Source organism: Sinohyriopsis cumingii, chromosome 2, assembly GCF_028554795.1.
Source record: "Sinohyriopsis cumingii isolate HCF-2022 chromosome 2, ASM2855479v2, whole genome shotgun sequence".
Taxonomy (NCBI): Eukaryota; Metazoa; Mollusca; class Bivalvia; order Unionida; family Unionidae; genus Sinohyriopsis; species Sinohyriopsis cumingii.
In genome coordinates, this window is record NC_142962.1 from 112,300,794 (window position 1) to 112,317,158 (window position 16,365).

The window sequence follows — 16,365 nt, forward strand, 5'->3', positions numbered from 1 at the left end:
AAGAAGGAAGCAAAACCTAAAGAAAACAAAAACACACAACCCTTGAAATATGTGAAGATGTATATGACCGGTCTAATTTATTCCAAGTCAAATAATGATTATTCTGCATATAATAAATTTATAATAAAAGGATGCGTAATTTATCTTTACGAATCGAAATAAATCACTATTTCAAACGCAATTCAAACAATTGGAGAAAACGAAAAAAAAAAACAAACAAAACAACAACATTCACAACTTAACGTTAAAATGACTTTATCGAAGTGACATCCCGCTCACATTACGCAAGCAAAATCGATATCTCACTATCTTAAAAAGAAATTCTATCGATATTTGATCAATTATTTTTACATCTTTTAATTTTTTCACTAACTTGCGCTGTTCCCTACTTTCAGATAAATGTCCTCTGCCCATTTCAAAACTTCATTATCTTTCCATTACTACCTCATGTGCTATTTTTATTATTTTATTGTACTAAAGTGTATCGCTGCGTATAAAGATTGTTATTGCAATTTATCTCGCTTGAAAAATAATGAAAATACGTTGTGACTTTTTTACAAATTTAATCATTGCAGTTACTGGAGGTTGAAAGACGATGAAGAAAAAAAAAAACGTAATAAATATTGGCCATCTAGAAAAACAGCAGTAATGTAGGGCCCGCTGTAAATCGGCTTCTTCAGTTCTTTTTGACAATACTGATGCTACGTTAACGAGTTTATCCTGGAGAAACATACAGCAAAATCAACATGAAATATGTCGCTTGTATGAGATGTCAAATCGCTTTTAATAATGTAATTTTGAGAAACTGTTTTAATGATTTATCTGGTAATATTTGAGGTGGGCAATATGTGCTTTACTCGCTGCACGGGTTCGATCCTTACTTTGAACAAATTCTAAATTTGTAGTCTGTCTGATTTTATTGGTATATTTCTATATATATTTCTTTCAAATAAACATGTATCCAAAACCTACAGTGATGGATTAGTGGATAAGCACTTTTCACTCTGTTTAAAGCTGTAGGTGAGAATATATCCCTTCAGATAATATGCCTTTATTCAAACGAACTTCTAACTTCGTAGGGTTCTTTTATTATGGGTTTAGACCGTTGCATTTCTAGTAATGTTCATTATATTTTCAAACAATAACTTGTGCTATAGCTAGGAAATATATATTTTTCAACATGCATAAATGTCATCCACGTTTGAAGAGACACACGCACATTCGAGTCTCCTTTATGATTTTTAAACTTTTATTTCCTTGAACAGTTGAAATTTTTAGGGTATAAAATTTGGACAAATATCGATGCTGGACAAACTTTGCATGCATATGACATTTGTGGCTCTCACCTATCTGTCTGTCGGTACGGCTGTATGTATGTATGTATGTATGTATGTATGTATGTATGTCTGCATGCATCCATCCATCCATCCATCCATCCATCCATCCATTCATCCATCCATGTATGTATGTATGTATGTATGTATGTATGTATGCATGTATGTATGTATGTATATATGTATGTATGCATTTATGTATGTATGTATATATGTACACATTTTTATGTGTCTCTCTGTCTCTCTCATTTCATCTGGTGCAATAGGTATGTATATGCTTGGATGAATGTGTGTACGAATACATATATTACATAGCCATACTTTTGTTTAAAAGACTATACAATAGTGGTAAGATAGAAAGAGAGACTGATAAATAAAGAAAACGTACATGAATATTTGTGTATATCCATTTATTATTGGCTTCAATAGCATATTCTTAACAACGGTCTCTTTTTTTAAAACTCATACTGTCTGCAATTTTAAATCTGGTGACGTGGATCAATATTGATTTAAAAGGTGAACAAAAATAATAGGACGGAATCTGTGAAATAATTGGGTCTTTTAAGCTTACATATTTGATGCAAGGGAAGTTAAATCGAATTAATATAATGTTAAGAAGGCTATTCTAGGTGAATTTCCTGGTGGCAATCATAGATGTTTTATAATTTCCCCAGCAAATTTGAGAGTTATTACAACGTGTCAGCATAAGCAAGGAAAAATCATGCTGAAAGTTATTGCATGCACCATCGGATACTTGCTGTTTCAAGTTTTGAGAAAAACAGCGAGGAATGTAAATAATTAAATATTAGGCTGAATGAATCAGGGCTATATTTGACTGGACATAGCAATAAAAATATGTATATTAGGAAATGCTTTTTAATTGTTTTAAGATGGGCGAACCCCTTCCCCTCCCCAAAAAGGAAAACAATAAAACAATTAAACGCCATTGGAAATGATAATTAATCTGAATATTGAATGATATTTGCACCAAAATATGAATAAATATGATATCTGTATTAATTACACTGTTTTTACTTTATTAAAGTTAATGCAATTATTGCTTTATTAAAGTTCCTCTGAATGCATTAATAGACTGTGATCCAGTTTTAAAAACTTTTACCGCTTAAAATATTCAGCAGTACTGATCAGGTGACGTATCGAACTCGTGCTATAAGTTTCTTATTGAACTCGTGCTATAAGTTTCTTATTGAACTCGTGGTGTTAACAAACTACTGACCTTTAGAAAATAATTGAGAAAGAAGGATATATCAACGTATGAGAAATGTAAATTGTTGAGATGATTTTCGTTAAAGTTAAGCCACAAAACAGTGCAATAAATGTTTAACATCGGAGAGCAAAGTGAAATTTTTCTACAAATGTACGTAAAATCTGAATCTGTAATTATGGATAACGAGTCTTTATTGTGTTGTATAATATAACTATGGACAGTGAGTTTAATATAATTATCTGACATAATGTAAGTGTGGACTGTGAATATTATTGAATTATCTGACATAATGTAAGTGTGGACTGTGAATATTATTGAATTATCTGACATAATGTAAGTGTGGACTGTGAATATTATTTAATTATCTGACATAATGTAAGTGTGGACTGTGAATATTATTTAATTATCTGACATAATGTAAGTGTGGACTGTGAATATTATTTAATTATCTGACATAATGTAAGTGTGGACTGTGAATATTATTGAATTATCTGACATAATGTAAGTGTGGACTGTGAATATTATTGAATTATCTGACATAATGTAAGTGTGGACAACGAATCTAATGATCTGATGTAAAATCTGTAATTATTATCCTAGTAAGAAGAAAGATGTTAGAAGAATTTAATTTCTTCATTAATTTAAAACATAACGATGTCTTGTACAGATAAGGTTCGTTTCTAAAGTTCGCTAATACAAAGAGACAGTTTTCATGTTTGCTTCCCGTAATACCCATTTCTTTCTTATTTCTCGTCAACCATCATGCTTATTACGATTAAAGTCAATATATATTCTTGATTAAGTTTATCATTGCATTAGGAAATTACTCTTCTTGAAACGCGTTTGTTTTTTAAGCATACCAATTGCTTATTTTTTTCAGACAAATAGGTTTACACGAATTTGCAATTTGTAATGAGATCCATATCTGCCTTTCACGTAATATGAGCAAGCATCAAACGGATGGTTGGCGATAGTATTAGGGAAGAATACAAAGACTTATTACGTCATTTCAACATGTGCATGCACAAAAGTCTGACACTGAAATAGGATTGATGTACGGCGTTGTATTTATGCACTTGCGTTAGCTTGATAACGATAACGTTGCGCCACAAGATTGATTATAGGTGTCTTTGATATTTGGCACCACACTTTTAGTTCTCTTTTTAAGCCAGAAACAGTCCACACAGAATAACTATACCTTTTCGATAATTAAATATTATTCGGAGTGGAAAGATTTCTATTATAAACCTGAAACATCACAAATAAAACATAGATGATCACAGTACATCCTGAGACTGTATTTATCGTCATGCAGATTAATGACTAGGATGTTTAATAAATGCAGCTAATCCCAATGACATGGCAACAACGAAAAGACTATATATGCAAGATGTGGCGTAGGCAATGTTTTCATTCTGACATTACTGGTATTTTTGTATCATCGAAAGTTTACAGAATTAACGCAGGCAATTATTGCTTAATGTCAAATGGAATCCGTTTCCTTTCCATTGAATATCAGTGAAATAGCACGCAATTAGTCATTCTGCAGTCCTATGTCCTGAAAAGACAGCGATAATGAAGACTTATTATGCTCTTTATCTATCCTAACCTTAACAGTCATGGTACAGAGCGGAGATGGTATAATCATTTTCAACAGACTTTGGATCAAGATTCTATCCATAAATCATGTTATTTGTTAGTGACTCGTAAATATCTGAATCGTGATATTTGTGTATGACTCGTACAAATTGTACTCATAATATTTGTTTGTAAATTGTCCATATTTGAATCAAGCCTTTTGTATGTGACTGGTACAGGTTTAAAAGGGAGAACGTGTTGTTGTAAAAACTAAACCTACCCTTAACAGTCTAACTGAAAAGGAACTTAAAATAAGATAGAACAAAAACTGATAATTCCGATTAAATAATGGGAGGTCCTTTTTATCCTTGGCGAAGATTAGTTACGTCGTCACTCTTCAAGTTCGTAACGGCCAATTGACTGGATATTTCTGAGAACGTCGAGCCTGCAATAAAAACGAGTTCGATATTTAACATTTGATAACATTTCAAATACATTTACCTACATTAATTGAGTTAAAACATAAAACGTGACTGTGCAAACATGCCATAATCAGTATCATTCTCCAGGAAGTAGATATACAAGCAATCAACTGCCGATCCGTACCAGAGGACAATGAGCCACTGGAAATAATATGATGTAGGTAGGCTTTTTCAAGAATTTCATATCTAATTTAAATGTGAAAATTGACAAGGGAATTAAATTATATTCCAAACAGGTCATTCTTATTTATGCTACACTAAGTTTATTTGCATGATATGGTTCTTATGAACGTTTGTACGTACCCTAATAAATGTTCCCATCTTAATGAAACATAACAAAAGCTAGGATAGTTTCACTTTCTAACGATATCAAAGAACAAATTCAACAGTCCCAAAGGAAGCCATCTTGTTGCTTGTATCATTGTGACTACGCCAGTTTAAACTATAAAACCGATGGACGCCCTGAGATTTAGAATAGGGCCAAAACTCTTTTAATTAATTAAATGTAAGAAGCATTTCAAAAGAACTTTGTAATGAAATCAGCTCGAGAAGTATCCCCGTTCATGTTTAAGTAGGTAAGTAAAGAGATACACACTCACAAACAAAACGTTCTTTGTCTCCTTAATCGCTGGAATAAAAGAAGCTATAGTCATACATACTTTGCTTTATTTTGTAAGACTGTGTTTATCATCTATTTATGACTAGCTTGATTAATTTTACTCCTATACGTACGGAGAAAATGTACAGAGACAATTATATATCATGCATTCACAGTTTTGTTTCTTCTCCTACATTCATTTAATGTACGAACTGGGCAGCATTCTCCCAAAGTGCACTGCGCCAAGCCAGAAAGTTAGCAGTGGCATGCGAATGAATATTGACTGAATTATTTGTAAAATGTTTATTTTCTTTTCTTCCGGGAAAGAAAAGAAACTATACTCATTGTTTTAAAGAGTGTTTTTGTTTCCCTTTTTAACAAATAATATATTGCAAATAGTTACATATTTCAATCAATAAATATTTGTTATCGATGCAACAATTCGAAATAATCCACTATAGCGACAGTGATGACGTAGGAATATTACCTCATAATATCATTATTGCTGGTGACAAGTATGGGTCTGAAAAGAGACATTTATAACAAACACTTCGTCACACGTGAATGGAAAATATGGACTTTTTGATGCGCTACTGCATTCTTGACGTTATACAATATCATTCAGAAAAATATTCGTTCATATTTTCCAATGCAAATGAATTGTCATGTATATACTGTAGTCCCCATTAACAAGAGAGTTTTCCATGTACGTTCTCAATGCGCTATGTAATTAAAATAATCCAAACTTTATTTTCGATTGGATTACTAATAATCCAAACTTTATTTTCGGGGGCCCTGAGTGGCCGAGTGGTATAAAGCGCTCTCTGTTACGGATCACTGCCATCTCACCTCTGTCTGCGTGGGTTCGAGTCTCAGATTCGGCCAATGTGGGTATGTGAGAAAGCCTTCTAGTAGCTTCTCGTGGGTCGGTGGTTCTTTCCGGGGGTTTTCCCCGGGTTCTTCCTCCACCATTAATACTGGCCGCCATGTATAGCCCATCGTGTGCTGAAAAATGGCGTTAAACCCTACAACAACAACAACAACCAAACTTTATTTTCGGATCCGATTTTAAAAAACAAACTTGAAAAGGGTCTTCGCATTAAGATGTTTGGTGAAAGATTAAAAAGATAAATGATGATATTGAGTGTTTAACATTTTGGAAATCAATTTAAATAACCACCTCTCTTGTAAAAAAATATTGAATTCATCCTCAAGACACCTGTTAAAGATTTTATTTTTCGTTCTTCTGTTAGATTTAATAATTGATAGTTCAAAAATGGTATATTTTTCTGTTCAGTTGATACTGGAGCAGAACTGGGTGAGATGCATCGTTAGCGAATAATAGAAATACTAGATATTCCGTCATATCTCATTATATTTTTGTCACGATAGGTATAATCTGACAATCGTATACTCATTATTCCAAGTATGAAAACAAAGTCATATGGACAGCGTTCTTTTGCATATCAGGGCCCAGCAACGTGGATAGAATTGCCCACCGAACTTAGACATAAAGACACAGTGATCACATTCAAGAGGGCTCTCAAAACTCACTTATTTCGACTGCAAGAACAAACTTAAAGACCTAATAATGTTTCCTACCTTAAATATTCTCAGCATGTTTTTTTAATGCTTTCTAATTTCATGGTGTTTGTTTTTGTAATCATGTCATTATATATTTTTATCTTATATGTGTTGTGTAATGTTGTAAAGCGCTTAGAGCTTCTAAAGATTAGGCGCTATACAAAGTCCTCATTATTATTATTTTTATTATTATTATAGGGCAGTCGCATTCAGTTCACACTGGCGTAAATAGACAATCATGCTTACTTCCCGTTAGATTTATTCATGACAGGCATAAATAGGTAGTCACGCCTAATGTCCGTTATATTTATTCATGACAGGCGTGAATAGGCTGTCGCGCTCAATTCCACTTAGATTTTCTCATGATACGGGTTCTTACTCTCCATTTCCTATGAAACTTTTCATTGTAGGCTAAACCAGGCATTCACACTCCATGTCTATAATAGTTATTCATGGTAGGCTAAACTAGGGATTCACACTCCATGTCTATAATAGTTATTTATGGTAGGCTAAACTAGGCATTCACACTCCATATCTATAATAGTTATTCATGGTAGGCTAAACCAGGCATTCACACTCCATGTCTATAATAGTTATTGATGTCGGGCTTAACTAGGCATTCACAATCCATGTCTATAATAGTTATTCATGGTAGGCTAAACTAGGCATTCACACTCCATGTCTATAACAGTTATTCGTGACAGGCTAAACTAGGCATTCCCACTCCATGTCTATAATATTTATTCATGGTAGGCTAAACTAGGCATTCACACTCCATATATATATAATAGTTATTCATGGTAGGCTAAAATAGGCATTCACACTCCATGTCTATAATAGTTATTCATAGTAGGCTAAACCAGGCATTCACACTCCATGTCTATAATAGTTATTGATGACAGGCTTAACTAGGCATTCACAATCTATGTCTATAATAGTTATTCATGGTAGGCTAAACCAGGCATTCACACTCCATGTCTATAATAGTCATTTATGACAGGCTAAACTAGGCATTCACACTCCATGTCTATAATAGTTATTCATGGTAGGCTAAACTAGGCATTCCCACTCCATGTCTATAATATTTATTCATGGTAGGCTAAACTAGGCATTCACACTCCATATATATAATAGTTATTCATGGTAGGCTAAAATAGGCATTCACACTCCATGTCTATAATAGTTATTCATGGTAGGCTAAACTAGGCATTCACACTCCATGTCTATAATAGTTATTTATGACAGGCTAAACTAGGCATTCACACTCCATGTCTGTAATATTTATTCATGGTAGGCTAAACTAGGTAATCACACTCCATATATATAATAGTTATTCATGGTAGGCTAAAATAGGCGTTCACACTCCATGTCTATAATAGTTATTTATGGTAGGCTAAACTAGGCATTCACGCTCCATATCTATAATAGTTATTTATGACAGGCTAAACTAGGCATTCACACTGCATGTCTACAATAGTTATTCACGACAGGCGTAAATAGGCAGTTATAATCAGTTCCCAGGATATATTTACATGATAAGTTGTTACACCCAATTTCCAAAAAGTATTCATTATCTCCCTAATTAGTCTGTTATCCTCCATTTTAAAGAAATATAATCTTGTTCTCCCTAATTAGGCTATTACCTCAAATCCAAATAAATGTATTCACGATCTCCATAATTGACTGTTACACTCAAATCCAAATAAATTTATTCACGACCTCTAAAATCAGACTGTTACCTTCAAATCTAAATAAATGTGTTCAAGATCTCAATAATTAGACTGTTACACTCAAATCCAAATAAATTTATTCACGATCTCCATAATTTGACTGTTACACTCAAATCCAAATAAATTTATTCACGACCTCTAAAATCAGACTGTTACCTTCAAATCCAAATAAATGTGTTCACGATCTCTAAAATTAGGCTGTTACACTCAAGTCCCAAGCAACTTAATCATATTCTCCCCACTGAGGCTGTTACACTCAATTCCAAATAAAAATATTCACGATCTCCCTAATTCAGTGATTCTCAAACTGTGTGCCGCGGGACACTAGTGTGCCGCGAGAGATTTGCAGGTGTGCCGTGTGAGTTTTTAAAAAATATTTAAAATTGCTAGCGTTTTGAAACTTTTAACATATCGAAAAATTAAATGATAAATCAATGTCGCAAAAGTTAAAAAGTAACATATATAAGTTCTGAACCAAGTTATTCAAGTTGTAAACTTCATCAAATCTCGAACACTTCAATCTCGACTTTTCTATCAACTCTGTGAAGCGATGGATTCAGACTACAAATGCCTGCTGTACCATACCGACGTTCGTTGGCTTTCAAGGAGAAACGTGTTAAAGCGTCTCGTCCATCGCAAGATTGAAGTGATTTCGTTCTTGGAGGTTGAGAAAACAGACTTTGGATTGTCTCTTCATGACGAAATCTGGTGGCTGAAGGTTCAGTTTCTCTCCGATTTATTCTACAAATTATATTCGCTGAATTTAAGTCTTCAAGGACCATCGGAAAACATCATCACTGCAACATCAAAACTGAAGTCATTTGATGAAAAGTTGTCGCTGTGGCAAAATATGGTCTCGAAGGGAATCCTCGACTACTTTCCTACTGTCACCGAATCTCATTCAAACAAGAAAATCATCCCCGAAATTCTGGACACACTGAGAGACCTACAATCGGCACTGCAGCATTACTTCCCATCACATGCAAGCGAGGAATATGGATGGGTGATCAATCCATTCGGAAACAACGAAACTACAAAATCTTACAACCGAAGAAAAACAGCTCGTTGATTTAAAAAAACGATAATTTTTTCAGTCAGTATTTCTCGAAAAGAGCATGGATGAGTTTTGGATCTCAATCAAGAAGTCATATCCTGCAATCAGTTCAAAAGAAATCAAAATAATCCTGGCATTTGTGTATTCGTGGTTTTTGTGAGTTTGGATTTTCAGCATTGATTGAAATCAAATAGAAAAAGAGAGAGAGAGAGACTTCTTAAAATGGACGATGAAATGCACGCTTGTTTGTCGACTTTGGATCCTCGCTTCAATCTGATTTGCTCTCGAAAGCAGGCACATCCTTCACATTAAATTTAAAATTAAATATATATGTAAATATAAATAACTAATTAGACTGTTACGCTCAAATCCAAATAAATGTATTCACAATGTCCCTAGACCAGTGTTTCTCAAACTTTTTTGCCTTGCGGCGCACAAAAAAGATTTAAATATTTTCACGGCACACCTGAAAAGATTTAACAATTTTTGTGGTAAGAACTTATTTATTTTTTACTTATATATTTAATTTTAAATTTAATGTGAAGGATGTGAGTGCTTTCGAGAGCAAATCAGATTGAAGCGAGGATCCAAAGTCGACAAACAAGCGTGCATTTCATCGTCCATTTTAAGAAGTCTCTCTCTCTCTCTTTTTCTATTTGACTTCAGTCAATGCTGAAAATCCAAACTCACAAAAACCACGAATACACAAATGCCAGGATTATTTTGATTTCTTTTGAGCTGATTGCAGGATATGACTTCTTGATTGAGATCCAAAACTCATCCATGCTCTTTTCGAAAAATATTGACTGAAAAAATGTATCGTTTTTTTTACATCAACGAGCTGTTCTTCTTCGGTTGTAAGATTTTGTAGTTTCGTTGTTTCCGAATGGATTGATCACCCATCCATATTCCTCGCTTGCATGTGATGGGAAGTAATGCTGCAGTGCCGATTGTAGGTCTCTCAGTGTGTCCAGAATTTCGGGGATGATTTTCTTGTTTGAATGAGATTTGGTGACAGTAGGAAGGCAGTCGAGGACTCCCTTCGAGACCATATTTTGCCACAGCGACAACTTTTCATCAAATGACTTCAGTTTTGATGTTTCAGTGATGACGTTTTCCGATGGTCCTTGAAGACTTAAATTCAGCGAATTTAATTTGTCGAAGAAATCGGAGAGAAACTGAACCTTCAGCCACCAGATTTCGTCATGAAGAGACAATCCAAAGTCTGTTTTCTCAACCTCCAAGAACGAAATCACTTCAATCTTGCGATGAACGAGACGCTTTAACACTTTTCCCCTTGAAAGCCAACAAACGTCGGTATAGTACAGCAGGCATTTGTGATCTGAATCCATCGCTTCACAGAGTTGAGAGAAAAGTCGAGATTGAAGCGGTCGAGATTTGATGAAGATTACAATTTGAATAACTTGGTTCAGAACTTATATATGTTACTTTTTAACTTTTGCGACATTGATTTACCATTTAATTTTTCGATATGTTAAAGGTTTCAAAACGCTAGCAATTTTAAATATTTATTAAAAACTCACACGGCACACCTGCAAAACTCACACGGCACACCTGCAAAACTCACACGGCACACCTGCAAATCTCTCGCGGCACACTAGTGTGCAGCGGCAAACAGTTTGAGAATAACTGCCCTAGGCTATGATACTCAAATCCAAATCAGTGTATTCACAATCTCCATAATTAGATTGTTACACTCAGATCCAAATAAATGTATTCACAATCTGCATAACTAGGCTGTTACATTAAAATCCAGGTAAATATATTCACTATCTCCGTAATTAGCCTGTTGCACTCCAGTTCCAAGTAATATAATCATAATCTCCCGTATTAGGCTGTTATACTCCAATCCAAGATATGTATCAGGATTTCCCTAATTAGACTGTTACATTCAAGTCCCAAGAAATATAATCATGTTCTCCCTAATTCGACTGTTACATTCAAGTCCCAAGAAATATAATCATGTTCTCCCTAAATAGACTGTTACATTTAAGTCCCAAGAAATATAATCATGTTCTCCTTAATTAGACTGGTACAATAAAATCTCAAGAAATGTAATCAGGGTTTCTCTATTTAGACTGTTTCCCTTAATTCACTTGTAATGTATTCCTGTTCTCCCTAATTAGGATGTTACCCTCATATCCCATGCTACTTATTCTTTCTTAACGATGGATAAAATACTACTTACAACACACTGTATAAACTACTTTCAACGCACTGGTAGGTATTTGTTTTAATGTATCGGATAATTTTATTATCTATTTGAACAAGTGTATTTATATATTCATACAAGAACGAAATGCCATTGAAATATAATTTTTTACTGATATAGTTCTTTGAAAAACAGGTTCCATTCTTTCACAACATATCCCCGTGCAATAATAGACTGGAGTACTGCTCCTTGCTCATATTTTCATAATAAAGACGCCATTCTTAAGAACAAAGTTAGTTAATATCTTTTCTTTCTTTTTTTCGTCTTTTTTTCTCTTCTTTTGTTTTCATTTTTTTTTTAACACCAGGGCAAACAATAAACCTTGCTCTAGTTTAACTTGTCAGACTGGACAATATATGATTATTAATTTTTTTAAATAACTTTCTAATTACACTACTTTTACTATTGAGAACCAGGCCATAGTCCTATCTGGAGGACCACGTACTATATGTAGAGAAGAGCAAACTAACGGCAATGAAAAGACAGTCTAACATCCACAGTAATATTTCTGAAACGAGTCAATAACTTGCACTTTTTTAATTCTCATTTCCTTTCAACTATTGTTTCGTTACTGAACATGAAATATCACACAGTGTTGTTAAAATCAAAACACAAAAAGTACCAATCCAAAAGTCCCCAGTGTCTCATCGGAAAATATTTCGACAGATGGTTTGACCCATATGCAAATGTTTGTAATCATTCCATTCTATGGCATTTTTTCCCCTTTTCTGACCCGTTTGTATTTCCATTATCGTTTTATGCGAGTTAAACAATGAGAGACGAAATATAAAGGGTAAAGGTCAATGATGTCAATCAGGGAAAATGTAGCAAATCTACATTCTTTAAATACATACTAGTTGTGTTTCTAGTCTAGATCATCTTGCCTGCCATGGATATATTGCGATGTTATGGAGTTATTCAATGTAAATATGCCTGATGGTATCAACGTTTTCAAATCAATAAAGTTTAAAACAAAAGAAAGAGCAATCATGACGCTCACATGGCGGGTTTAACTTGTTTGCAGTTGTGAGAGGACAGATGTAAGTAATTTAGGAATAGACTCTGATAGTGCTGAAGAAATTCTGGCGGAAGATGGAATGGAATCGAAATCATACTTAACAGTGAATATATGACATAGTTTGACCTAATAAAGTAAAGGGGAAAGTGCGGATTACACAGTTTGACATAATAAAATTAAAGTTACGGGTAGTGAAGAGATTGCATAGTGTGACCTAATACAGTTAAAGGGAGCGAGGCGATTACTCAGTTTGACATAATAAAGTTACGCGGAGAAAGGAGATTACACCGTTTGACCTAATAAAATTAGAGTGAGTAGATTACACAGTTTGACCTAATAAGACTAATGGGAGCGATGAGATTACACCTATTTGACCTACTAACGTTAAGGGGAGCGAGGGGATTACACTGGTTGATTAAATAAAGATAATGGGAGCAAGGAGATTATACATTTTGACCTAATAAAGTTAAAGGGTAAAGGGAGCGACGAGATTACTCAGTCTGACCTAAAGAAGTTCAGCAGAGCTACGACATTACACAGTTTGACCTATTAACTTAAGGAAAGTGATGCTACCACTCAGTTTGGCCTAATAAAGTTAAGGGGATTTAAGCATTACACAGTTTGACTTAATAAAGTTAAGCGGATTGAAGGATTACACAGTTTGAACATATAAAGTTAAGGTGATTGAAGGGATTACACGGTTTGATATAAAGAAGTTGCGAAGAACGAGATGATCACACAGACTGACCTAATAACTTTATTAGGAGCAAGAGGATTACACAGACTGACCTAGTAACTCTAAGCGGAGTAATATTAAAATATTTGCTATCTGAAAAGCTCTTTGCTTATTTCACTGTCATGATAAATAAATAATTCCCAGCAATACCAGAGTGTTGATGATTTTTAAACCTTGCTTGGCTCAGTTTAAGGAATGTTACGGCTGAGTGAGGCAGTCCTTACTGGGTTGTGTGGCACCTATTTGTTCATTCATGTAATATGGCCCATTGGGATGTGTGGTACTTATTTGTCCATTCGCGCAATATGTCCCATTGGGATGTGTGGTATTTATTTGTTCATTCATGTAATAATGTCCCATTAGATTGTGAGGTACCTCATTGTCCACTGATGTAATATTCCCAACTGGGTTGTGAGGTAACGCATTGTTCATTCATGTAAAATTCTCCATTGGATTGTGTGGCACCTAATTGTCATTTCATGTAATATTCTTCATTGGGTTGAGTGGCACCGAATTGCTCCATTATGTAATATTCCCCATTGGTTGTATTGTGTGGTACCAAATGTCCACTGATGTAATATTTTCAATTTGTTTGTGTGGTATCTATATGCTCTTTGATGTAATATTCCCCACTGGCTTGTGTGGTAACTTATTTCCTTTCATGTAATACATCCAATGGTGTTGTGTGGTACCTAATTATCCTTTCATATCGTATTCTACATTCGGTCGTGTGGAACCTAATTGTCATTTCACGTAATGAGCCTTTCTTTGGATTTTCTTCTTGTTTGTAGTTTGTAACCATATAATATGTTACTCTGGCTCCTAAGACTACGGTGTACACATATCTGAGTTAACTGGGAATACGGTGTATACAGATATGAGTTAACTAAGAATACGGTGTGCACATATCGGAGTTAATTAACACTACGGTGTACACAGATCTGAGTTAACTAAGAACACAGTGTATACATATCTGAGTTAACTAAGAATACGATGTAACCAGATCTGAATTAACTAAGAATACAGAGTACACAGATCTGAGATAACTAAGAATACAGTGTACACAGTTCTGATATAAATAATAATAATGTATAGACAGATCTGAGTTAGCTAAGAATACGATGTACACAGATCTGAGTTAACTAAGAATGCAGTGTACGCATATCTGAGTTAACTAAGAATACTGTATACACAGAGCTGAGTGAACTAAGAATACAGCGTATACAGATCTGAGTTAACTAAGAATACTATATACACAGATCTGAGTGAACTAAGAATACTGTACACACAGATCTAAGTGAACTAAGAATACTGTATACACAGATCTGAGTAAACTAAGAATATTGTATACACAGATCTGATTTAACTAAGAATACGGTATACACAGATATGAGTTGTCTACGAATAATGTATACATAAATCTGAGTGAACTAAGAATACAGTGTACACAGATCTGAGTTAAATAAGAATACGGTGTACACCGATCTGAGTTAACTAAAAATACTGTATGCACAGATCTGAGTAAACTAAGAATATTGTATACACAGATCTGATTTAACTAAGAATACGGTGTACACAGATCTGAGATAACTAAGAATACAGTGTACACAGATATGAGTTATCTAAGAATAATGTATACACAGATCTGAGTGAACTAAGAATACAGTGTACACAAATCTGAGTTAAATAAGAATACGCTGTACTCAGATCTGAGTTAACTAAGAATACGGTATACACGGATCTGAGATAACTAAGAATACAGTGCACACCGATCTGAGTTAATTAAGAATACAGTGTACACAGAGCTAATTTAACTATGAATGCAGTGTATATAGATCTAGGTTAACTAAGAATACAGTGTGCACATATCTGAGTGAACTAAGAATACGGTGTAAACAGATCCTAGTTAAATATTTGTTAAAATATATTCATCGCTGAAAGTTCTACTGAGATTGATGACGTGCAATATCATTGCCAGAGAGATACATGATTTTAATTTGAAGTCATGAGCATTACAAATGTAAGAGTCCCAACAACACAGTTAATTAGAAAATGTAAACAATTAAAGAGTCCCAACCACACAGTACAGGTTAATTATAAATTGCAAACAATTAAAGAGTCCCAAGCGCACAGTATATGTTAGTTATAAATGATAAATAATTAGAGTCCCAAAACCCCAATACACCTTCCTTATGAATTGTAAACAATTAAAGAGATGCGAGACACAAACCTGCCATATACTGGGCATTGAATGTAAATGTGATATAACATTTAAGACACACAGTAACTAAAAAAATTAGACTATTTGTCTAAGGTATCCGTTATATAAGGTGGCAAATATAATTTGTTTAGCTTCAGTTCGCAAAGAAATAATTCGATGACAAACACTTGTGCGAGCAGTGTAAAATGTAATAGAGCTACCAAAAGATACAGATCAGCGATAAATGGTATAAAGCTAGCAAAAGATACAGATCAGAGATAAATGGTATAAAGCTACTTAAAGATGCAGATCAGCGAAAAATGGTATAAAGCTACTTAAAGATGCAGATCAGCGAAAAATGGTATAAAGCTACTTATAGATGCAGATCAGTGTAAACTATTACAGAGCAACTAAAATATACCGATCAACATCAACAGAGATCGACATTTTGCATTGTTTCTGGAAATTTAGCCAAAGAGTAACATAACACTACAAAGATTGAATCAGAGTAAAAAATATACATATTTTGTTTTGCCATTCGTTAAACTTATGCATCCTTGAATACCCAAGGTTTATGAAGTCGCATGTGT

General features: G+C 34.1%; 1 protein-coding gene across 1 annotated transcript in view; it reads right to left on the reverse strand.

The window, feature by feature from the left end:
* Nucleotides 1–1,729: 1,729 nt before the first annotated feature.
* Nucleotides 1,730–16,365, reverse strand: part of LOC149805622 (uncharacterized) — a 32,303-nt gene continuing 17,667 nt past the window's right edge. Inside the window, exon 3 of the mRNA XM_089950260.1 lies at nt 1,730–4,585. Coding sequence (XP_089806386.1) covers nt 4,531–4,585 — 55 coding nt within the window. The 3' untranslated portion in view covers nt 1,730–4,530. The remainder of the gene's footprint in view (nt 4,586–16,365) is intronic.